This window comes from Acomys minous, assembly GCF_964271855.1.
Source record: "Acomys minous genome assembly, chromosome: 1".
Classification (NCBI taxonomy): Eukaryota; Metazoa; Chordata; class Mammalia; order Rodentia; family Muridae; genus Acomys; species Acomys minous.
Window position 1 is genome coordinate 100,668,619 of NC_140483.1, and position 27,085 is coordinate 100,695,703.

At 38.5% G+C, this 27,085-nt stretch overlaps 1 protein-coding gene across 3 annotated transcripts in view; it reads right to left on the reverse strand.

The window, feature by feature from the left end:
* The window catches only part of ZFHX4 (zinc finger homeobox 4), a 181,330-nt gene that overhangs the window by 139,116 nt on the left and 15,129 nt on the right, over positions 1 to 27,085 (reverse strand). For 2 of the 3 annotated variants that reach the window (XM_084791426.1, XM_084791427.1), the window contains 2 exons: positions 16,688 to 19,323; positions 15,354 to 15,856 (listed from right to left, as the gene is read on the reverse strand). In XM_084791426.1, coding sequence (XP_084647552.1) covers positions 15,354 to 15,856; positions 16,688 to 19,277 — 3,093 coding nt within the window. In that variant the 5' untranslated portion in view covers positions 19,278 to 19,323. The remainder of the gene's footprint in view (positions 1 to 15,353; positions 15,857 to 16,687; positions 19,324 to 27,085) is intronic. The other variant, XM_084791428.1, reaches the window with a different exon arrangement.

Here is a 27,085-nt window from a genome sequence, read left to right on the forward strand (position 1 = left end):
TTAATCTAATAGGGTTGTATCTAGATTAAGTGTGGATAAAATATTATGGTTGCTTTACCCTGAATATTATATTAAATATAGGAACTAGATTGTTTATTTTCCATGACTACAACAGGGAAAAATAATCCTCCCTATTGTAAGTAATACTCTGAGAAATACTTATTTTTTGACATCCTGACTATTATGAAAACAAAAACACATGTACTATAGACCCTACATAGGTAGTGGTGGTGGCAGAGGGGGCAAAGACTTTAATTCCTGTAACAGGGCATATTTGCTGCTTTTTAATGAATCTCTTTATTAGAGTTGAAACATATAGTCACTTTCTCAGACTTCTCTAATGATAGAATCTAATCTTTTCCCAAATATGAAAGGAAATCTACATACAAATTCCTTAATGCCATGATGACACAAATCCTCCTAAGTGTATTACAAAAACTACCAAAACGGAATTCAAGGAGGTTAGGAATGGGGATTAACCCATAGGGAAAAGAAAACACAGAGAAAAGGTAAGTAGTTCTTCCAAAAAGTGGTGAGCTTACTGAGAACAGCACATTCATGTATTCCCTCTGTGGTTATTTTCTTTGTTTTTTAAACCCAGCACAGTGTTTTTTGTTTGTTTGTTTACTAATGTGATAAATGTCTGTGTATTACTAAGGTATTAATTTAATAAAAATATATTTAATAGATATAAGCTATCTTAATAATATCAATTTTCAGTCTCACACATAATTTATTTGGTAGAATTTTTTTAAAATATATAATATGATGGAAATAAATGATAACTTTTCAGGCAGTGAAAAGAATATATTATGAATGAAATTCTTAATATTCAGACATTCAATCCAGAGGATCCTAGAAACCTACAAGAGGAACATTATGATGGGTGGATCTGAGCCCAGGGGTTCTGCTTGATCTAAGGCACCAACCAAGGACAAAGCGTGCAGTCACCATCAAACCCCTACCCAGATCTAGCCAAGGGACAGAACATTCTCCACAGTTAAGTGGAGACTGGGGACTGACTTTCACAGGATCTTTGGTGCCCCATATTTGGCCATGTCCCTCTGTTGGGGAGGCCCGATGGCACTCGGAGGAAGGATAGCGGACTACCAAGAAGAGACTTGATACCCTAGCACCATATTCAGGGGGAGGAGGTCCCCCTCAGTCATAGGGAAGGGGATTGGGGTGAAAGTGGGAGGGAGGGAGGAATGGGAGGATGCACAGGATGGGATAGAAAATGAGATGTAATATGAATTATTTTATTTTTTAATAAAAATGTGTTATTTAAAAAAAAATCCCATGTTCGTACTTAAAAAAAATATTCAGACATTCAAAAATGAAGCTGGAATTTTCTATGGAAAGTTTTGCTAACTTGGAATCTTCAAATCACCATCTATCTCATTATTATTTTTCTTCTTCTCAACAGGTACAACCCTACCATGAGCATCTGTAACAGTCACATCCATACTTCTAGCCTTTTTTTTTTTTTTTCTCCATGAACAGAACTTGCCTGGCCAGTTACTATCTCAGTGCAGTTTGTTTACTGTGATGAATTGTCCTGATTAATGATGTAGGGTCTGGAGCCAGACTGAGTTCAGATCTAACTTAGCCATCAGTATTACTAGCTATATGAGCTTGGATAGTCAATTAAGTTTTCAATTATATTGCTTTCATCTTCAAATGTCTCTAATAACCGTATCTATGTATAAGACAAGTTGTGATGTATCAATGAGTTGATATATTTAACATCTTAGTAAGAATAGAGAAATGGTTCAGAGGACTGGAGTCTCTTTCTCAGCACCCACCTCGAGTAGCCCTGACACCCTCTTCTCTTCTCCACAGGCACCTGCATTTGTATTTACATATTCCATACACATACATACATACATACATACATACATACATACATATGATTAGAAATTTAGTGTTAAAGTATTTTTTTAAAACGACATAAAGGACATAGAGTATCATTTTGTCACCTCTGAATACATGCCCAATAAATGCTATCATTACATTTCCTCATTAAGCAAGTTGGCAAGAAGGGAACAGAAAATGAAAAATGCCACTGAGATAATGAGAAAAATGTGAATGATGTGTGTGTGTGTGTGTGTGTGTGTGTGTGTGTGTGTGTGTGTGTCTTGTTAGTGATTTAGCTCAAGGCCTTCTACATGTTAGACAAATCTGAGGTATTTTTAAAAAGACAACTAACAGTTAGGTGACCACACATAAAATAAGAAAACACTGAGAGTAATAAAAATAAACCTAGGTATATTAGTAATTGTTCTTCCTGAAATCCCACTATGGAATATCTAACTCAGAGAATTAAAACTGAAGCTTATATAAAATATTCATAGCATAACTATACATAATAGACATAAAGTAAAAACAACTAAATCTGAGATAAAATAAACAAAAGATGCTATACACAAATAACATAGATTTAATAAAGGAATGCAGTGTTAAAACGTGTGAAAGCATTGGTGGATTTTAAAAACATTATGCTAAGTGATAGAAGCTGCACAAAGACCCCCACGCACTGTGGTTGCATCTGTATCAATGACCAGAATAATCAAATCTATAGAGACAGAAGGCAATTAGCTGTTGCCAAGGGCCATGGGAGTGAGAGTTCAGGATGGTTGTGGGCAACTAAATTAGTAAAAGATTTCCATTTCAGCAGAGGAAAATAATCCAAAGTCAATTATAATGATGGGCACATAATTCTGTGAATATTTTAAATACTATTCGATTGCATTTGAAATAAATAAAATACATGGGGTATGATCTGTATCTCAATCAAGTCCTTACAAATAGAGATAGTAAAACAGAGGCAAGGCTCAATGTTCTTCAGAAGCTAAACACTTTAGAATTTGTGATATATAAATTATGTTTCTTTCTGCTCTAACTTAAAACAACTTTCATCGAGCATTTGTCAATAACCGGCTGCTTAAGTTAAGCACTGAAATTCCTGCCTTCTTCAGTTATTTTCCAACAGTGATCAATCTATGATGTTGTTTGGGTGCCTGGGTTCCTGTGTTTCAATGCCTCTGAGTGTCATGTGGTATCTGTTGTTATTTTAAGAGCAAAGAAAGAATAGAGTACTAAGTAGGTAGTGTGAATTTGAGGAACACTTTAAAATTAAAAAAAAAAAAAGAACTTAAGAGACTTAGTGCAAAAGACTTTGTGAGAAACAGCCTTCTCTGAGGCTGGGGTCAGATCTGCCTTGTTTAGAGCAGGCAGGATCCATATGCTATTAGTGAAGGCATTTACTTTTTGGAAAACCTATCACTTTTACCAAATCACATCCTGTTCCCTGAACCTTTGATTAGTCATGTGTACATTAAGAACCACTTAGTACTTGCCTCAGACTCTTGCACAATATCATCAAAGGCTTATTATCTCTAAGGTCCAAAACCACACTGTAAGGGAAGAAATTCCTGCAGTCTACTTTAAAACAAAATAAGGAGTATTACTGATTAACCCATGATCTTCATAAATGTTAATACATTTTCATATATAGAAATCTCCGCCCTCCCTTTGCCGCCTTCTGTCCATCCCTCCTTCCCTGTCTCTCTCTTCTCCACCTCCATACACAAAATTTGTTCTATGATTTGAGTAACGTACTTATAAGTACAGCTTCAAATATATATACAGAAAATACCAACTGAAGCATAATTTTCATCTTATTTTTATCTTGTTTTCATCTAACACCTTACACATGTGACCCTAAATAGATGCACATTTTTCTTAATTCATAGAAAGAATTAAAGTGTTCATTTGGGGAAAATTGTATCTGTGTCTATGTGTGTATTTGACTTCCATGAACTGCATCTGTATCCAGTGTTTTAAGATGACCAAGTTGCTATCACTAAAGGCCACAGTCCCAAAGAGGAGGAACAAAGTGACACAGTACATGCTACAAGTGCTTTCAGGGAACCTTGATACTTGCTAATCTATTCTGAATCACACATATAAATAAATAAAGGAAAACCTGGGAAGTTCAGTCTGTTGCTGATGTATGAGAAAAGGTAGAAGCACGTCTATCTAAATATTTAAAAATGATGTTCTAAATCTAAATAGGTCTTCAGAAATACCATGCTAAATTTCCCAATACTTAAGAAATTAAAAGGATCAAACACTGAATTACTATGAAGACAGGCTATTTATAAATTTAATTAATTTTATATTATTACAACCAAAATGTTTGACAAAAACAGCTTGAGGGAGAAAAGACTTATTTTAGCTCAGCTAGCAAGTGGGAGTCGGAATCCAGGAACAATGAGAAGGTCATGAGGGGCAGCTGAGTTCACATAAGGGTGGTCCAGGAAGCAGAGAGAGCAGCAGAAGTGGTCAAGAATAATACATCCCAGCTGGGTGTGGTGGTGCACGCCTTTAGTTCCAGCACTCAGGGAGGCAGAGGCAGGCATATTTCTGTGAGTTCAAGGACATCCTGGTCTACAAATTGAGTCCAGGACAGCCAAGCCTACACAGACAAACCCTGTCTCAAGAAACAAAACCAAAACCAAAACCAAACCAAAAACAATATAAAACCAAAAACAAAACAAAAAACAGAAACAAATACAAAACAAAATAAAACCCAGTAACAACAAACAAAGACTCCTTATCTCTCTGAACAAGGCCCCATCAGCTGGGGACAAAACATTCTTAATATGAGACACCAGATTCAAATCATAAACCCCTTGCATCTATTTTTAAATAATTTGTTTAGGAGACTGGAAAAAGATTCTGAAGGAATATTCATTACTGAAAAGGTTGATGATTCTACCTTAACAAGTATTTCTGTTTTAGCTATTGGGTTTTTCTAATAAAAATTTAAGCAAACAGACAAAAATCCAATAATGAGGTGGTATTCCTTCCTTGAATCCCTTCCCACTCTAGAGTTAATTCCTATTTCATGATGATGATGATGATGAAGATGACGACAGAACTTAATTTCACCAATTATTTCTCAAAAAATGTTGAAAGGCTTCTTATAAAAGAACAATAATTCTAAAATTACAATGTAAACAAAAGTTTTCAGCCTTTTCAATTATTATATAACATAAATTCACCATTAGAACAAATTCTAAAAGACAAGTTCTTATGCTTGAATAATTCTTATTTAGGCTGTGAGATTTCAAAACATCACTAGTAATTCTGCAGAAAACCTTTGGTTAGTGCTGAAAACACATTGTCAAAGTGCACATGTGAAGGCAATAAGTATTGCTACCCAGTACCTTATATTTAAACACTGGATAATTTTAGTCTTGGAAGACTTATGTTCTCAGCTGCTGCTATCCCTAGGCTTGCCAAATGGACAGTTAAAACTATCTAGAGCCTTTGTAAACTACACCCAACGGAGATAACAAGATGTCCTAAACTGCTTTACACATACCAACTACAGACATCCTTATCAGTAAGTAGCAAGTCTGTCCTTCCAAAGCTCAGACAATTCTCACTTTCCAATAAAAAACCATTGCATCAGTAAATATGATCAACATCATCCATGTGAATGAGTAAACCAATCTTACAGGGTCAAATAGTTAAGTTTAAGTTTCCTCAAACATTTCTATGAGCAGCCAACGTAAGTACTAGCCTGAGATAGATAATAAACAGGTAGATAGATAGATAGATAGATAGATAGATAGATAGATAGATAGATAGATAGGTAGATACGGGCTGAATTCAAGGTAGAAGAGAACATGAAGAGAAGAAAGAGGAAAAAATGGAAAGTGATAAATGATAAAGATGACGACAAAGGGGGTTCTGGTTCACAAAAATATGTTGTGATTCAAAGGCAGAAATAAAAATTTAAAATACAAAAACAATTCAAAACAGCAGGCTATTTTAAGCAATTCTAACAAGTGATCAGGACTCATCCAAGAGTTGTAAAGATGCTAGGGAAAACAGAGGTGGCTCACACTCTTGATGAGCAACTGCTCCAGCTGTTCTTGAGCAGCCAGCTGAAAGCATGCTGAGGTCCATTCCACCATCTCCTCTGTCAGAGCAGTGGGGCACCATTAGTGCATTATGTTTGAGGTGCCCCTGGTGACCTAAGTGAATTAATGTGCCCTCCAAAAGAGGCTTAACTTGCAAGCGCCAGCACAAAAGGTGATAAATATTCAATTAGTCAATCCTGTTTAGTACACCAAACACCCAAACATGCCAATACAAGGAAGTGGCTGAAAGCAAAAGAGTTCCATTGAAACAAGAAATACTCAGGTGACCACTTAACTACTAGTGTCCCCTCCCAGCTAGTAGATTGCTGATTTAAGAGTGTCGGTAAACCTTAAACCCCTACCCAGATCTAGCCAATGGTCAGAACATTCTCCACAGTAGAGTGGAGAGTGGGATATGACTTTCTCACGTACTCTGGTGCATCACCTTTGAGCAAGTCCCCTGGAGGGGGAGACCAGGTGGCACTCAGAAGAAGGACAGCAGGTTACCAAGAAGAGACTAGATACCCTATGAGCATATACAGGGGGAGGTAATCCCCCTCAGGAACAGTCATAGGGGAGGGGAATAAGGGGAAAAGAGGAGGGAGGGAAGAATGGGAGGAGACAAGGGATGGGATAACCATTGAGATGTAACAAGAATAAATTAATAAAGAAAAAAAACAATAAAAAAAAGAGTGTCCTGTCATTTCAGCACATGGCATTTGTGTATACAGACCCACTGGTCAGGTCCCACTCTCCTTGCCTAGACTTTTTAGAAAACCTGCTGGTTTAGAGATGTGCAGATGGTATCAAACATGATGATGCTGAAGACAAAGTGACTAAACTTATTAGGTGGTGGCCTCTCTGCTTTCGTGCACCAGCTTTTGCTGTCCTCAAACAGAAAAGGCTTTTCTCATTGATGAAACACTACAAATGTGCCTGGGCCTGGACTGGAAGAAGTACGGGATTACAACTCAAGACCAGGATTTTACACTCTGCAAGGACCTGAGAAACCCCTGAATCTTGATTTCCTCATATGCTTAAATGTAAATAATTGTATATAAGTCTTTGGAAGAGTGATGAGACAATGTACGTGTAACATTCAACTTCTAATTTTGGTCAGTACGTGCTCTTTCCTCAAACAGTAGTCCAATTGTAGAAGGAAAAAACAAAGAACAGTAAATTCTCAATATGGTTTCATTGCCAATAGACCATCCGGCATCATAAGAAAGAATATTTTTGGAAAGGAGGCTCCCCAGTATACCATCAATAACAGAAAGACAGAGAACCATGAACTCCACAAATAAACGAAGATTCTTTGCAACCGAATACATAGTTACAAATGAAAAATTTATTATTACAAAACCTTAAAAGCTGTTCTATAAAACTGGTGTCATTGTGCGGTTAGGTCTGTCTTTTTGCTCACAGCCTTGCTTTCCATCACTTTGATCATCACATATCCAGGTATACATTCCTTCAACCCTCAACTGCCTCTATACTACTCCTTAAAACTTGCTTGAGGGGGTCTGAAAAGAGATTTTGGTCTCTACAGTGATTGCTACCCAAGCCTGAGGCCCTACGTTTAGGTTCCCCCATATCTACACAAAGAGCCTAGCATGATGGTGTTGGCCTGTAAGCCCAGCACTAAGGAATGGTGAGGGCTGAGCCAGGAGAACCAAGCAAACTCATTTCCCAGCCAGTCTAGCAGAATCCATGAGCTTCAAGTTCAGTGGAAGACCCTGTTTCAATAAATAAGAGTGGAGCACAACAAGGTCAGACACCTGATGTATACCTCTGGCCTCTATCAATAGATGTATGGATGTGTTAGTGTAGCTGTCCTTACTCACATGCCATGTGCACATGTCTACATTAACAATACACATATCCCACACACAACACAGGCAATAAATAACACACACACACAATTTGCTTGAAGGGCAAATATAACCCCAGGTTACTCCTTTACCTAGATGAGAGGGGAATATATATTTTATGTTATCAATAATTCCCTTGATAAAAAGGTTTTAGGTGAATTTATTCCCATATGCTTTTATATGCACATTATACATACATACATTATGTAAAATATATTATGCTATAAAAGTGTCTTTCCTTATAAGTATTAAAAACAGGATTTGATTTCTTTCATCTCCTTCCTCACAACAGGATCTCACTGTGACCCAGGTTGGCCTCGTAACCTTCCTACCTCAGTATCCCAAGTGCTGACATTATAAGCATGTGTACCACAGCTCATAAGACATCAGATTATTAATTAAATATTATATAACCAAATGAAACAAAATATTGCTATGCACAACTCTTATCTGTGGCAATAACTGTAACAAGTCAACATCATGATGTTCCTTTAGGTGAAACTCTCCCTGACTGGACTGTAAATTGTGTTTAACTTGGATTTCCAGGATACGTCTTAAAGTAGCATGCTGATGCTGCAGAGGGGTTGAAAGCTCTTTCTTGCATTAAACTTTTTAAACATTAACTCTCATCTTAAATTCATCAGTAAATTGTTGCTATGAAATAGATTATGACAAGATACACATATATGACTATAGTGATTTATGAACAACTCAAATTTGTGACACACGCAGACTTGTTACTTTCTTACTAAGCACGGCTGAAGACAGCAGGGAACCTCCGAGTGCCCAGTTTTAACTCGTAGTTTTTACGGATGTCCCTGAGGCCAAGTTCAACTTGCAAAGTGTGAAGAGCAGTTTGGAAAATGCAGTCTCAGAAAACTCTGTTTCTGCACATCTCGCAGGAAGTCAGCTTACTTTCCACAACATTAATGGGCACACTCATCATGTCCCTTGTGTTCAAATCCTGCTACACAGGAAGTGCTCAATGAGTGCTCCTCTGTTATGAAGACAAGAAGCAACAGATCACCGAGGTATTCTGAAAATAAAGCTGTGACTCTGTATCAGCATCAATCAGTACACCTATGCTACAGAGTCCAGGAAAACGTGTCCTGATGGTGAGGGGTTGCTCTATGTTTATGGTCCCGGTTCACTCTTTTAATAAGTCACATCCTTTCATGATCTCCTGAAAGCTACTGGTAGTGTGAGGGGAAATCACCCTTAATGCTTGGATTGTCTTTAAAAAAAAAAATGAGTACATTTCCATGTCTGTGTGAACTCCACCTTAGCATGGGCCCAGGCTGAAAGCGACTTGCGAAGCATCTGCAGTCAGGCTTGGGCAGGGCCAGATGTTCTGGAAGCAGAACAGTGGTCATTACGCACATGCCAGCTCCTCCTCGCTCCACCCCAGGCCAAGACCCTTTCAGCAGCCGTGAGGCCTGCCTAACATATGACTGTGGCTGCACTGCTGTGTGCCAGCCCCTTTGAGCACTTCGACAACTGCGCCCCAGCTCCACGGGAAAAGGACAGATTAAGTCGAGGGGAACTGCATGAGGACCCAGAATTATGTGGTGACACTTTGTTCATTTTACCTAAGTGATTGCAGGACAGGCCACAAATAAGACACTTGATATGTTTGGATAAAACGTGCCAACATTTCAAGTTAGAATGAGCGCAAAATACAGAAATGTGTGAATCACAAAGTCCATGCTGCCATCTTCCTGGAGTGAACAGGAGTGCCAAGCTGTTGACTAGGTTTCTGCAGTGTGCTTGTGTGTGTGTTGGGTGGGGGGGGCAGGGCTGGAGTTGTATGCATGTGGGGTGCGTGTGTTCCGAAGCAATGAATGAAAGAAACTCCAGGAAAGGAGTTTCAACTGCCTCCCTCAGCCCTAACCCGTCTCCACCCACCTAACAGAAATTTGTTCAGAGTAAGCAAATACCTTGACAACAGCTCATCCTGAAACTGACTAGAAAGTCATTTACAACTGCAGGTGCTTCTCTGTTTCCCCTTAATTAAAAGAATGCTTATGTAGAATTGCTTAGCAAGTTAGGTAATCTTGCAACATGGACTCCTCTCATGAGCAGAAGATCAATTGGGAAGCAGAGTGGCTTCACAACACACAGAGGGAGGCAAAGGCCCAGGTTAAGGAAAGACACACACTAAAGACAGGAGGCCACAATATGTCATAATTTCTTTCTTTCTTTCTTTCTTTCTTTCTTTCTTTCTTTCTTTCTTTCTTTCTTTCTTTTTTTCTTTTTCTTCAAAACTCTGCCTATATTTGGTAAGAATTTCACACTGTTATTTTATTTACTGTGGCTGGCATGGATATAAGTTTGGCTAAAATTAATCCACTATTGGATTATTTTTGTTATCTTGGAGGAGAAAAAGGGTTCTCAGATCACATTGTACCTTAGTATTTGCCACATGAGTACAGTGACAGAAATCTACATGTGTACTGAAGTAGCCTGGTTTGCACATGGCTACAGACCAGGCAACATTACTCTTGGAAACAGAAGGCTGTGTAGTCAGGAGGGCCAGGCAATTACAGTGTGATCTGAAAACACCCATGATTTATTAGTTGTTATTAGCTAAGCAGTTCCTCTTTACTTGATCTGTGTATTTATTAGTTCTAAGTATTATGCAAGCATGGATTGTTCTACTGTAGAAATTACTTTTTCAACCTCTGCCTGTCTTTTAATATGAGAATACAATGGAATAATAATTTGAATTGTGATTATTTACAAAAAAAAAAATCCTACTACTGGAATTAAATTTCACACTGCTTTTCAACCTTGAAATGAACATTAATGTGAAACTAATACAAAAAGTGCAAAAATATTTCCATATTCAGGTTAATGTTTAGTCAGGGAAAAGAATAACTTCTGTTTATCTCAGAAAACAGGTTTCTTCATCTAAACAAATGCCTACAATAAGATTAAGAAAAGTCTGCTCGGATTTCTCAGAACTTCCACATACTGCAATTTCCTTTTACACAATCACCTTTACGCAAATGTGTACTGCACCATCTCCTAAGCGCTTTCACTGTCACACAAAGACAATGACAAAAAAAAAAAGCTATATATATGGAATATTTGATTTTAAATCGCAAAGTTGGACTTGGGCGTATGGTTATGGAAACACCTGTGGCTCACCGATAACTTCAAACCATTCAGTGTTTTCGACTAATAAACCAAGCCAAGGGGTAGGCAATGGCAACTATTCTATGGTTGGGTTGTTTTCTTTGTACACACTTCTCTCACTGCATGTCCTTCATTCTCCTGTATGTCGCTCCTCCCTTCACCTTGAGTTTTAGATCTTCACCTGGATCTTTTCTTTAATCTATACCATAAGTAACGAGAAAAGGTGAAAAGTGTTCCTTGGGTCAGTGTTACCCTATAGGTAGCTAGGACTAAACCTCGTGTGGGCAGCTCTGCTCACTGTGGAGACAGGCTAGCCACTTCAATGCGTTTAGCCTCTGTGACATCCAAATAGCAAACCAGCATCGAGAAACTCAGATAGGCTCCTCTGCCTCACTGCTACCAGAAGCAGGGAGGAAAACAGCTCATGGAGTTAAGCTTTTGACTTTGAACCAGAAAACTGTGAACATTCATACGTCCACACAGTAGGAGGAGGGCTGCCTGAGGACACACGGCAGCTAAGCATGGGTATGTTGCCCACAGGGCAATAGTTAAGTCAATAGGCTGACCAGAAAGGCCAGTCTTGCAGAGCCAACAATATATTCCAGTGGATTCTGGAATATTGCCCAAGCTTTCCTTGATTGCCCTAACTTTCATGTCTAAAGCTAAGTGGTTGTCATTACAAGTTTCCACTAGACTCCTCAGAAAATGCCAGGGCTCATGGAAGAACCAGAGCAAATTACAATGCATTTGTAAAGCGAAGGCTGAGAAGAAGCAAAGGAGGTCCTCAGGTGCTTGTTTGGTTCCTTATATCATAAAGTCATGTAGGAAGGACCCAGTGGGTGAAAACCAACTCAATCAAACTTTTAAGAGAATATAAAGGCACGAAATTTTAAAAAGTATAATGTAGCCTAGTAAATTGGCTATCTTAAAACCACTGTTATGTATTTACATATGCATATATATATGGTTATTAACTTGCAAGGCCCATTTTAACTGTCTGCATGCTTAGCATTTATTAGCCTCACTTTAATTGTGCACCCAACATTAAAAGGGAAAATTGAGGATAATGTAAATTTTTTTCTGTTTCATTTTCCTTGACTAATTTTCTTTCATCATTAAGGTTTCTGGAGGAAAAATATGCAAAGATAAGATTATATTATAGCTTCAGACAACTTCACTTGAAAAAAAATGGGAAAGATTTTAAATAATCACAGAGTTGCTTTTAAAAAAAGATAAAAAAAAAACTAAGGAAAGTAAAACTGCCAAAAATGAGTACAGCTTTGAGTTTTTTTTTTCTTTCAGTCATTTTTAGAAATAGGCATAATGGTATTTTTTCCAGTCATCATTAGCAATAGACATTACAGTTTTTTTATTTATTTCATTTTGCCCATATGGAAAGATCATCAACACAGTCTCCCTCTGGGTTCTTTGCCAAAATACCAAAGCCCACAAGCCATCTACCTTAAACATAAAAGGAGAGGTGTTGTTCTGGTCAAATAAAGAAATAATTTTTACTACCTCCCATCTAATGTTAAATCTGCCTAAATCCTGCCAAATACATTAAAACAACATCTGTAAAACAGATTTTCATTAAATTGATCAGTTTAAAGTTAAGCAGCTCAGCAGATGATGCTTTCATGCTAACCCTTAACCTTTAACTTTTAACCCCTTTAAACAGAATAAAGGCAGATGGCTCTTTTAGGTGAAGCTTCTTCAGCCTGACAATACAACAAGCAGAGTGTTTTATTCAAATTGAACTGACATATCACTACATTTAGAGTGTTATGAATCAATATGTTGTCAATAACAAGCAAAGCTGTTTCCTTGCAGCTCTGTACCTGTCTTACGACTGTTAACTTGCACTTTCCTCTAATGTCTAAATAATTCACAATGTGAAATGGTGCAAATTAAACTCTTAATGAAAATAAATTTTATAGAGAAGATTATTGTCTAGCCATTAACTCTGAAACTATTTTAAGTCTAATTTTAATATTTAAGCCATATGATAAATCATGTTTTGTTCCTAGGCCCAAGTCAATTTGTTAGGTTCTCATTTAAAAGCAATTAATGTTACTTATGAACTAATTTTATTTTTCTGAGACAAGCCAGCCAAGCTAATCTCCTCATCACTGTGCTTGAAATGCTTTATGTCTGAATCACATAGTTTCTGAATTGAGTTTGGGAATATCATGTTTAATACACAACTACTCTGGATTAGTTTTTATAACTATTTCTAGAACTATGCCAAAAATAGTTGAATTGTCAGATAACAGATTTCTGTACTCATGTACTTCTTGGTGTTCTTTGAATTTAATGTCACTTTTTTCATAATAACTTTTTGTCTGCTGACCATATTTAAGTAATCTATTGGGTATACTTGGGTAATTAAGGGACACAGAACCCAAAAGGGCACAATTTATGTTTTATAGGATCTTTAAGATGAGTATACATCTTCTGCTTATGGGATCTAATGTGCTTTGGGCATTAAAGCCTTCTTTGGAATCACACATTTATCATACTAGGTCTTTACTGATTCAAAGTCATTGTCCAACTGTAACTACAAGGAACTTTAAGACAAACACTGGAGCTTGGTAAATGGCTCTGAAGGAGTAAGATAGCCAACTCATGCTTATGGAAAGAATTACATGAACTTACACACACACACACACACACACACACACACACACACACACACCTGAACACATATGAAGAATTATCAGAGAGTTTGATTAAATAAGCTTTCCTAAATAAACAGTAACATTCTCCCTTTCACTAGGTTTCCACCTGAGAGTAATAAAATAGAAAAATCTGTACATTTATATCTCTTATGCACAACATGTTAATTTAAAGTGTTAGAAGAACTGCATGAATATAAACACAGTTCATGAATATTCTATATAGCTCCCAGGGTCTAAATCTATTATTTATACAAGTTTAATGTTTGGGTTTTTTTTTTCTCCTAGGTATTCTAAAACTTTTAATAGGTCAGGTATCAACAGAAAAAAAAGTAGGCAATTGAACAGTTGTCAACTGTTGCTGCAAAACTCATGAATTATAATACAATTAATCCTTTATATTATATTTTCAATAGTACTGAGGTAGAAGCATTCCATCTTCCAGGAGGACCTGCACTTCCCACAAACAGAGCAGCCCAAACCTAATGCTTTCATTATCGATCCACACAGTGCCAATATTGCAGGAACAGTGTTACAGATTCTCACAGGGAGACTGTAGGTTTTGTGCACAGTACATCTATCTAAAATTTAAACTGGAACAACCCAAGTGCACAGCACCAGACCAATGCAAATAAACAATTCCTGAGCCTGACCCAGATGGCCACATCTGCTTTTGCTGTGCTGTTTGCAGTTTTAAATAGGATTAGAAAAGCTATAGGTACTATAATTGTTGGTTGACTCCTGATAGTATAGTTATCACTGATTTCTAGTATAAATCAATAGATAACACTTGCAAAATGGATTTTGTAATCATATTTAGAGCTTGTTACAATGACTAATGGCTTGCAATATTTTCTGAATTTTAATATCCTCTAGACAAAAGAAGTTTTTTTAATAAGTAACCAAGTTATTCATCAAAGAAATGAATGTGCTACACTTGTACAGGAACCAAGACCATCAAGACAACCCAGTGAAGTAACTACAGAAAATAAATTCATCAGACATTAGGGTTCAGAAAACAGCAAGAGGAGTTGTGCAGCACATGCTGTTCATCACTCTCAGGTATGAATAAAATCTGAATGGTTTTTCTCAGTAAGGATAAAAGTGCACTTGTCATCATAGGAGCATATTGATATACGCCACACCCTTTTGAGAAAAGAGAAAACATTACAAGGGAAAACAATCATGAAAAGAAAAAAAAAAAAACAAGCCAACAGAGTTTCTTTGAGGAGGTTTCCAACTGGTGCAATGAACGATTGTGTTTATTCTATGTCACTGGGACTGCATATACACAGACAACCTGTTTTGGTCTTTCTTGTTCTTCACCAAACAAATGATACATCTACGGTGGAAGTACTATTTGTGTCCTTTGCTCCCTACCACCATTAACACTTGGTGGTATTATGTTTTTGTTTATAAAAAAAAAAGCAATAAAAACAATAAATAAAACATAACTTTAAAGTACTGTTTTCCTAATGACAACATCCAGAAAACATTCTTGTGTTGTAGGGAGCCAGTGGAGCAATCTGTGCCCCTGAGAGAGGTGAAGAAAGTCAAGGAGCACGTCCCTCATTTTCACTGGCCTGCGTTCTATACACCTCTAGAAGTGGTAACAGAAACTCTGCATCTCGATCCTTGCACCTACCCTCTCCTTGCCCATATACGCTCCACACTCTGAAATAGTTAACGCCTTTGTCTACTCTGTGCCAATGAAAATGGATGGCATGGCTTACCTTGTAGAGTCTCAGGGCTGCCTCGTGCCTGTGATTGGTGGTATGCAGACGTAATTTATCCACACTGTTGGTGTAGTAGTCGCAGGCGTTGCACTTTAGGTGCACAGGGTTGCCAATGGCAATGCACTTCAGCCTCCACTCGTTGCTTTTGCCCCCTTCTTTGATGTGGGCCACCAGTTGGTATTTCTGCATATGCTTATCAGTCTTGCAGTGGAGCTGGAAGTTGGCTTTGAGCTGCGTGTTGTAGTTGCAGAGCTTGCACTGGTAGATATCTCCAATTACAGCCCTCCACTCCTCCTCAGGGAGAGAGCGCTCGCTGTTCACATGCACACTTAGAGCCTCCAGGCTGTCAGAGGTGAATTTGTTGCAAACAGCACACTGGAATAGCTTCAGCGCCGGGTCACTGATATAAGGTGACAGCTCTCCTGCAGTAAGGAGGGACAGGTCATCACCCATTAGCTGACCACTGGCAAGCCGGATTTCAGGCGGCAGCTCATTATTTACTACAGGGGGAAAAAATTAAAAGGAAAAATAGAGACTAGAAAACACAGCACACATGAAAGAATGTAAAATAAAGTCTTGACAAGGAATGTGCTTTCTCTAGAGCTTAAACTATAAAAAGCTGTAATAGGATTGAATCAGGATCAATTACAATCATCCTTTTCAACTTCTAAATTCCCTCATCAGATAGCTTTAATTACTCCTACTGGGCATGATGTCATCCTGAAATTTGTATTTTCCAGTACAAGAAAGTTGATCAATACCATAACAAAACAGTCACATGTTTGTGATTTAAGAGTCTAGATAGACTTACATAAACACTAATTGTTCTTTCCCAATTTGTCTTAAAGCTTGATGGCATTTGCCTAATTCTGCACTGGTTGCCTATAATGCACTCCCAAATACCTGGATAAGTATTATTGTAGGATTAATTATGAGCAATCATAGCCATTAAAACATTTTTGAAAAAATAATTAATTAAAAGCATGATAGCTTAAGCTTGTTATTATGGGGAATAATCATGCAAACTAAACCTGCAAATTCTGTCAGGTTCATGGCTAACGATGGCGAACAAGGTGTGTAAATTAGCATTTTTAATGGGCCTATCAAATGTGGACAATTTTGCTAACTTCTCATATGCTGTAACTAATCTCTTAACTCTTTGCTCTCTTAGTTTCGTTCAGCTTTGATGTAGACACAGGGACAGTTTGCCCATACAGCTTAAGAGAAAACCCTTTCTAGTGACCTGTCCCCAGTTCGTTAGCGTTCCCCGAGAAGAGGCCAATGAACATACGATTCAGAACAGACCCCAGCACAGAACAGGAAATACTAACCAAGTCCCGGTGCCAAAGCGGCTGCTGTAGCTGAGTCTAGCTGGAACGGGTTAATCATGAGCTGAGGGTCTGCAGGATTTTCCAGCTTCATGCCGGTCAAGCCGATGTTCTGAGCCAGGTAATACTGGTAGAGCTCGGCCTCGGCTGGGGCCAGGCCCAGGTGCAGGTTGTGCTGGATCTGTTTCATGTTCTGCTGCAGGAGCATCATGTTGTGCATGTGTTTCTCGCTGGTCATGTGAATGCGGAGGTTCCTCGCCACGTTGGTCTCATAGTCGCACACCTCACACCGCCAGGTGGGTTTCTGTTTGGGTTTGGACGGGGACGGTGTTCCGCAGCCACTGAGGCTGGTGTTGGGGGCCGGGGCAGAGTGGCCAAACACCTGCTCACCGTTGCCATTCTGAAGATTCTGAACGTTGTTCAGGTGCTTGTCGGACTGCATATGGATACTGAGGTTGCCTTTGGTAGTGGTAGAGTAGTTACAAACCTCACAACGGAAGGGTTTATAGCCACAAGTGTAGCTCTCTCCCCGGGCAAGCCTGGGGTGAGGCTGTCCAGTTTTACAATAAACGCAAGAGCCACCTGGCTCAGGGTGCTTCTCCTTCATATGGGCCTCCAGAGTCTGCTGATATTTGTAATGCCAGTTACATTTGGGACATTTCAGGGTTTTACACGAGTTCCTCGAGTGCATCATAGTCATGTGACCACCAAGAGATCTCGAAGACCCCAAAACCGTGTCACACTTTGGACACTCAATGCCACTTCCTGGGGAGCCATCTCCTCCAGGGCCTGGCGTCCCGGGTGTGCTCGGGGTGAAGCCATGCTGGTGTGGAGCCGCTGAACTGTCATCATCTCCCCGGGCTGTTTCACTAGGATGAGCTGCCGGGGCACCATCTCTACTGGCGCTCCCATCTGCAAAGTCCTTGCCACCTATGCTGGTGTAGCTATTAGTGACATTGCCACTGTTCCTTCCGGCAGCAGTCTGTTTTTTCTTCTCTGTGTCATCAGCAATAGTCCCCGAGGAGGACGAGGTACCCTTTTCAATAAATTTTAGCACACTGGATGATAAAGGAGAAATGCTTTGGTTTAAGAGAGGGAAGTCTTTGTTACCAATACTATCGGTGAGTTCGCCTAATACTTCCTCGTCATCGAGTTCATTGGAATATGCATCCTCTTCATCCTCCTCTCCCGGTTCAGTGGGTTCACTTTTGACAGGGCACTCCCCATTCGGCTGTAAGACGGTGTTTTCTTTTGGCCTTTCACAGTTGTTCTCTTGGTCTTTGCTCTCTGACATCTTGCTAGACTCAGATGATGAGTGGCTGAGGGAGACAGAGGTAATTGGGGTGTTCACTACTAAACTAGACAGCCCCCCCAGATTCACTTCAGCCTTTGGCATTTGGGTGATCCCCAGCGGCTGTTCTGCTGAGCTCGAAGGGCTTGCGCTTCCTTTCAAGAAGGCAAAGCCAGCCGGCAAAGAGTCACCATTTTCAACATGAAAAGCGCTCCATAAACCGCGGAAGGTTGGATCAGGTCCTATGAGGTTTGTAGTAGAAAAATGGGGATAAACAGAAGTGGATTTTTTTGGTTCCAGAAAGCTTATAAGAGGTTCTTTGTCTTTGCCAATCCCCTGTATTATGGCGGAGACGCATTTATTACCGAGGAGCCTCTGCTCCCCATCATTGAGAGTCATCCGATGATCATGCACAGCATGGGTTACAAACGACCTGATATAACCGAAAGACAATTTGCACAAGAAACACATTAAAACAGGTTTCCTTTTCCCATCGCTAACACAACCATCGAATTTGGACAAGTCCACATTGTTAGGGACATCTTTGGACACACAGGAGTTTTTGGCTGAGCCATCACTGGTTAGATAGTCTTTCTCTCTCTTGTGTCGGAGATCATAGACACGGAAACTGTGCAATACAGGACCAACTCCTGCTAATGCTGAGGTATTTGGGAAAGCCTGATCGGCTGTAAATGGTTTCCCGAGGGATGAAGCGATATGAAAGGTGTTGATGATCTGTGGGTAGAACGACACAGGTGCGGACGCAGACTGGTCACCCTTCTCTCCAGCAGATGCCAGGGAGTCGAGAAACATCGCTGTTGAAAAGAGTTTGCTGTTGGCCCCAGTCTGTGCATTCTGCCCACTTTCTTTGGAGTCCTCAATTATATATGCTGACCCATCAGGCTGGTAAACTATCTCCCCTGTTAAGTTTTCCACATCACTGTCCTCTAACTCACTGATTTCACTCTCGTCATCCTTCAGGACAGGAAGGCGGGCATTAGGGCAGTGGTGTTCCATGTATTTCTGTAAACTGGGAAAAGAAGTGGCACATTCGTTGCAGGGTATTTCCTTTGCTGAGGTGACCTGAGTGGCAGCTGCATTCTCAATGCTGAAACCCAGCAAGACTTCACTTTTGCGCTCATCCGTTTTCAGGTTGTCATCTGTGGAGCTGTTTTCCCTGTCAGGCTCCATCCCTGCAACTTTCTCTGGCACCTCATTATCAAGTTGTGTCGTTCCACATAGCTTTGATGTGCTCTGCCCATTTTCCTGCCTTGAGATAGGAGGAGAGTCACAGGTTTCCATGGCAATTGCTACATGGGGATCTCATTTCATCCAGCCTGTCAGGGACCTGGATAAAAAATAAGGTGAGAGAAGCCATTTTTATTAAATAATGACACAGCTCAGTAATAGCCCATCACTAATTCACAGCTGCTGTAAACTTGACTATCTATAAAGTTGAGGGGAAAAAACCTAAAACCATCAGGTCTATCTATCACAGACAGACTTTGTTTAAATGTAACCAGATAACATAGATAACTATCACAGGCGTTCCTACATAACATTGCTTAAGCGTTTCTGAAGCCACTATGACCATTCACATGAACCCCAAATTTGTAGCAGAAATCCTGGGGTTTTTTTTTCATCCTGTTTTCCAAAAAAACATGCACTGGGCTACGTTAAGGCTGTGAAGTCCAGTCTGTCCTAGTAGAATGTAAAGAAGTTTCATAGAAACAATAGCAGTGGACGCACAGTACAAATGACTGGTTTTTAATTTACTGCTTCTCTATCAGGCAGTGGCTAGAGAGGGGGATGTGGGCACGGGAGAGAGATCAACAAATAAAAGAGCCTTAGAAACGAGAAATATTACAGTCACAGGCAGTGCAGGCCAGTCTCTTCTCTGGTTTTCATTTTGCCGGTAAATCAGCTTACTACAAATCTTCCCTGTGCAAAGGGTCTCAGCAGGTATCTGGCTGGTCCTGATTAAGCACCACTCACCGTTCTTCCCCACACTTCAGTCACCTCGATGGGCAACAGAACAGAAATTAATATTTACTGCAGCCAGTCCTATCATCCTAGGGGACAATCGCATTCACTCATTTTTTTTTAAACTGCACTATGTAATGAACACCATTTCAAATACCATTTGATGTTATCAGTCCTGGTGAGCTGCCCATCTTTCAACCAATGCCTTAGCCAACATCTCCCCTGGCTTAGTGAATCTTGTGCAAGCACTCTAAATGAAAATCCTTCCATATTTTTAAAGTTTTTTTTTCCCCCAAGCATCCTCCTACACCATATACTTCCTTTGTTTCAGACAAGAGTCACTCAATAAAAGCCTTATCAGTTTCTAGTGTAAAAGCAAACTGCCAGGGGAGGAAAGTTAAGCATATGAGTAAAAAGTGTTTTCTTCTATGTGTGTGCATGCACGTGAGTGTGGGTGTGTCCGTGTGCAAACTTCGGCCACTGCAAGTGCAGTCTGATTACAGCTAAGCTTCTCTGACTCTCTGCAGATCACTCAGTTTGCAGACTGATGACACTGTACACAAGAGATGAGTGGCATGAAACTTTGGTGTTTATTTTTGGCCTATGACATAGACACTGCCTTGATTTCATGAAACAGGTAAGCAAACGTCTCTCAAATCTTAAAGTGGAAGGAATCCATGCATTCGAGGCCAACAGCCCTTTACTTTAAAAGAATCCACATGTGTTTACATACTGAAACCCTTTCCAAAACAAGAGAACTGGGTGTTCTACATTGCATAGCGGATTCCATTTTCTGTCATAGGTATTCTGAATCCCTGCCCCTGATGCTTCTCGCAACCCTTCAGGCTGACACAGTCTTCACAGTGGTAGAGCTGTGAGGAAAAGAGCAGAGAAGGTTGGAGCATTTTAGAATTTTCTTTCAAAAAGTTCTTTTAAGAGGTAGATGTTAATGAAGGTCACAGGAATGCTAAATATTAAGACTATGTCAGTAATGCTCCTGATGTAATCAAATCTAATCTTGTCTACCAAATCAGAGAGGAAGTGGCCAGTTTATAATATACCAAAAGATCCTCATAGATTGATGACAAAAATCAAAATTTGTTTTGGTATCTGAGACAGTTAAAATGACACTCTAATTGCCTATGGGGCAAACATCACAAGGCTTAGTGTGCAATTTTAATCATGGATGAGATGCAGGTTAATTATCTCCAAGGCATGCATGCGGCTTTTAAAAGTCTCTGAAATAATTTGATCATAATAAGCACAAAATCCTAACAATGTTCTAATAGTCCAAAACCATTAATGTTTACCTTTACTTGTATATATTCTGCATAGTGTGTGTGTGTGTGTGTGTGTGTGTGTGTGTGTATATATATATATATATATATATATATATATATATATATATATATATATATATATATACTGAAGGCAGCCAAACTGCGTAAAATATAATATCCTGCTAAGCTGATGTGAAAAGCAGGAGAAAGGCAGGCAGAGGCTAGCTATTTGGAATGAAAACAAAGATGTTATTAGATTATTAGATTAAGCAGGAAGTTCCAGGAATCTGGATGATACTTTCCTTCAATGATCAGACTCAGTTTATAATATATTTGATGTAGAACTGTGCTCCAAAGCACAAGAAATGCTACTAAAGCATAGAAGAGACTTATGAGTTTCTGAGCTGTAATAATAACTATTATATTATTATATTAATAATAAAATTATTATCACTTGAACGCCATTTTATTTTTATTGTTACTATAGTTTTTAAGCTCACAAATATGCATATATTATAATTATTGCATGTGTTCTGAATGTACTTTAAATGTACCTCAGAGGAGTTGCATGTAATGTGCAGTCAAACTGGGCTATATGCCTCATGGGCTCTACAATGCATCATTTCAGTATTTCTCTACATTAAGCATATCCACCCTTCCATCTTATGTTAAAAGAGACAGAGGTGAAATAGTTATGGAAACTATGTTAAAATAATTCATATCAGAAATCTGGTAAGATATACTTTGTTATAATATTTCTATATAATACATCAAAGTGTCTACCAATTTTATCTCAGAAAGCCACACACTCATCACAAACCAAGTCAAACATGTAAGTCTTCTGTACATCTAAATTACATCTCACTCTGACATCAGCAACAACAAAACAATATAAATTGTCATAGATAACAACATATTAGTAGCTAACTTTAATATTCTTATGTACCTATTGACTTTAACCATAGCAATGTTCGTCAGTGATGGGAGTCTTTCTTCTATGTGGCTAAAAGACTTTTTAAATCAGTATGTTCTGTGGCACGAAATATGATGCCAAATGATTCACTCTCATCACTGCCAAATGAGTTTTTCTTTTCCTGATAGTACTTATGTAGGAATCTTGTGCTAGCTTTATTAAAAAAAAAAAAAAACAGTATGAAGTCCACAAAGACAGCCATTTAACTTAAACCACAGAACCATTCCCAAATGATTACATAACACATTAATTCACAGTAAAAGTTGTTTCACCATAAAAAGTTGTCTTCTATTTATTCATTACCAATGTCTAGTCTCTATTTCAAATATCCTATTTTTAAAAATCACTAAAGTCCTAAGGAAATTCCTCAGAGAACCCTGCTTTAACTTTTATGCTAAGTTCAGAGGAATACATACCTGCTGGTCTGCTTAGAATACGTGTACACATTTTTTTTCTTTTTTGGTATTCTCAGGAATTCACAAGATCAGTGACTTTGATCGTGTCAAATCCCTTTTTCGGAAGCAGCTGACAATATGCAGAAAAGAACTTTTTTTCCTGCATCTGCTTTGCTTTCCTCTGCAGTCACTGCTGCCTAAACTCTGCTCTGCTAAATGGCCAAACCCACCTAAGAGGAGCCCTTCTAATAAAAGGGGGTTTTCCTGCACAATGGGAAAATGCCATTGCATTCACCACTCAGAGTTCCCATTAGAACCCAAAATTAGAGGCCAGTTTTACCTCTGCTTCTTTAATTGAGGCTGCCCCAGCTCTCTTCTACGGTCCAGTGAGACAGTGTTTGTGAAATGATTAAAAAGAACGTGATCTGATCAAGAGGCCAGAATAATGGGAAAAGAATGCTAGGTTAGCCACTCTGCTAAGTGCTGGGAAAGAAGACCAGAGCACTCCTTATCCTATTGTTTTTATTCTCCTTTGCACTCTTGCTGTCTCCTAGCACTCTGGGTCTTTATTTACCCCATCTGTAATGGGTTAAAAGTTGTCTGCTTATAACAGAATTTGGTAACAAGTTACAGACAGACAAACAAACAAACAACAACAAAAAAAAAGAAAATAAATAAAAATCTTTGAATTATATCAAGTTTCCAAAAGGTCATCACTGTCTCTGCTGTGGCCTTTTCCCCATTCCAAATCCTCTATCAATATGTCATAGTGAGTTAGGCAAAGACAAAAGAGAGGCGCAGTGTGAAAACGGCACATATATCTAATCCTGACAAAGCAATGAATAGGCCTTCACAAGTATAATTATACTTGTTTATTTGTTGCCACGTACAGAGAACTGATGAAAAAAATCCATCAAAGTGGTATTATGCAGACACCAAGAGCTTCTTTTCTTTGCTTGCTAAAGCCACATTGAGGCTTAAATTCCTCATTGTTGAATTCAGAAGAAAGAAAAAAAAAAAGATTTTTTTGGCTGGACTTTTTTTTTTTTTTTTTTTTTTTTTTTTTGCATCAGTTGCTGACAGATCTTTTGTGTGCTGGGCTGTATTAGTTCACACCGCTACCTCATTTTTATCCATGCTGCAATTTATAATTACAAACTACTGCACGGAAGCTTGGAGAAGGGTGTGGCTCACTGACCACAGGAAAGAGGAAGTAAAATGGTCCTTTTCTCAAAGCCTCCTTTTGATATATCAAAACACAGGTGAAGCAGGCCCCCAATTACATCAGAAGACATACTGGATCTCAAGCCTTGAAGATGCTTCTCTTTGAGGCAGCCTTTACTACAACTTGCCTATTTTCAACGGGTGTTTAGTATTTCATTAAACAATTGCATAACTTCTTTTCCATTTCATTTGTTAAAAATCTTAGCAAAGGGGATGGCAAAAGATTGAAAATATTAAGTAAAAACGTTTTAAACTCAACTATTAAGGGGCCATTATGTTCCAGCAGACACTAAATCATGTAACTTAACAAAAGCACATTTTCAGAGGTGGGGTGGGGAGCCAAGTAAGCTTTTTTTTTTTCCCCCTTGCAGGATAGAAATATATCAAAGTAAAGGCAATCTCCATAGTTAATGTCTGTGAGCTTTACAATTTAAAACAGAAAAGCTGTAATTTTTCTTTGCTGGCAATCTGGAAACACTCTGGAGTTAATTACAGCTGATTCGGAGCGAACCACACAAACAAAGACCAGTCTATGTCCAGACAATTATACTGCATTAACCGGCTTAGAGCTTCCTGCTGATGTTCAGGGCTCTTCTGTTACACCCTTCTACCTTCCCAGCACGAGAGAGAATGCTTCTGCAAGAAGGAATTAATGAAGCGAACTGCAAAAGAATGTGTGACGACCTCTCCTGACACGGCAAAAACTTTCCACCCATGTCATGACAAAGGGGAGAAGGTAATTAAGTTTGAATAGAGGGATGTAACCAAATATATTCAGCATTTAGAACAAGCACATTTTTAAGGAGGGAAAGTTTCCAAAGGCGAGTATGCGTGTGTGAGTCAACTAAGTCATTTTTCCTCGTTTCCCTCTCATTTTTCTCATTAAAATCTAAATTAGCAATTCGGCGCAGATTGGTTTCCCTCTCTATAAATAGGACCTTGTGGTTGAAGCAGCGTCTTCTCCATCTTTGATTCTTTCTTTCCTTCCCTTGTTTTCTACTCTCCTTTCTCCTCCTCTCTCAGATCACTAAATCTACATGGAAGTTATATGACAATTACATAGCATTAAACATATGGGCTGTGGAGCAAATGAGGAGTGGCATACTTTTCCACTCAGTCCAAGAGTTCTTAATTAGATTAGTTGTGGGAAATGGGAATTTTACTCAGCTTTCTTTACAACTTTAATCAAACTCCAGCTACTTTGCTTACAGAGGAATCAATAGTCTCTCTTTAACCAAATTATGCTATTATATGACTCATTTTATTTGTTTGCTTCAGGAAAATTTCATAATCAGTGGGCAAGATGGATCCAACACTTTAGCTACCTCTGGAAACAAACTTGGCTAATTTCGACCAATGGAGTTGACTTCTAATTTTCATATTTATTCTAATTGAAAATAGTTTGCATTGGTGTGAGGCAAGGACACAAACTGCAATTATGTCCTGTGCTTTTTTTTCTGGTTTTCTCTTTGATACTCTTTTGCTAATATTACATCTGACACTCGGACTTTATGGTGATTGCTTCATTAAAGGGTAAGGGGGTGCTAATCAGCTAAAGTATTACTAGAATGCTGTTGTTTGCCAATACTCAGAGACTATACTGATTATTTCCATCATCTAAAGAAAGGAAAGGTATCCAGTAATGGCAGTGACCCCATCATACTTAAGTGTTCACCACCTTCTCCTTTTCTCCTAATCACAAAGCAGGGTTACCCTTAAATGATCATCCAGATAGCTCTTTCCTAAATAATATGTAAGTCTAAAACTCAGCGGGGACTGCATTAAAACACATTTAAATGTATAACCTGGAAGCAATTCAATATTGTGTAAATCACTCTAAACTCCGAAGCATCATAATGTGGTACCAATCAGTCTTCTTTCTCGGGTCCCTCCTGGATGCTCCCATCATATTTGAAAGTACAAAGTGCATTAACACTTAAAGATAAAACTATAACATGGAATCCTTTCCGTTTCCTTGGTGAGAAAACCCAGACTCTTCAAGCATGTCTTGGAACTGTATAAATCAAAGTTGTCCTGTCTTTCTTGTGCCTATATTGTCCATCTTTAAAATATAATTGTCTAACAGCTCTCGCTTAAAAGAATCTGAATATCTACATGATAGCAATGCTGACAACCACAGAAATATCTAAAAATTAATCCTAAGTGGCATCAGCAATGTACCATTAACTATAAAATGTGTGGTGTTAAAAGATTTTTCTAGCTAACCACTGCCACACGCATTATCATACACACAGTATGCCAACAGCATGTGCTAAGGCCTGTCTGTGGTTTTCCTTTTTTTCACATGTGTGATCATATACACAGTTTGATAAGAATATGTCCCAGTGCATATCTGTTATCTTACTTCTTTCACATGCATTATTACATACACAGTATGATGACAACATTTTCTAATGGACATCTGTGTTATCCCTTCTCTATCTAGTCACATAAAAAGCAAAAAAAAAAAAAAAAAAAAAAAAAAAAAAAAAAAAAGCACTGAGCTACTGACAAGGGGAAGATAATTTAATTTTATGATTATTTGTGTTTCACTATTCCCAGCAATGTAACAATAAATACACTAGTGTTAAGTATGTTTTAAAAAAATCATTCCTTGCAGGCTAAACCTTCTATAATTACCTTCATAAAACTAATCACAGGTGAGGTGTTCCAGCAAACATTCCTATTCCCTGAACAATCTCTTTAGTGGTTTTACATGATTTCACATAGTTTGAACAAGGAAAGTCATGTGCATAATTCTTTAAATCATTACCAAGTGGATCTTACTACATAGTATTCTTAAAGTCTACCAAACACAACTGTTTTTATATTCTATGTAAATATTTTAAATTACTTTGTATTAAGAAACCACATTAGGACTAACATAATAGGGAACATAAGTGGAATGCCAAGTGTTCTTCTGGATGAAATCTTGGTAAATTTATGTTTGATTACTAAGATTAGTGAGTTATTTTATTTCTATTATGAAGAGTCATTTGTCTGTGATCTGTCTCTCTCTCTTTCTCTCATGTTCTTTCTTCCCTCCCTTTCTCCATCTCTCCCTATGTCTTTCCCCTAAAAGTTAATTTGACTCTTGCCCATCAGTGAAGTGAGCAGTTCAGTAATTAACTTTTGTGTTTTAAATCTATGAAGTTTAATTAGATTTCATTATAAACAAACAAATGTCAACCATAATTATAAGCTCCTTGGTTTACCCACATATTATCCCTTTTCAAACAAACTTGATGTCAGACA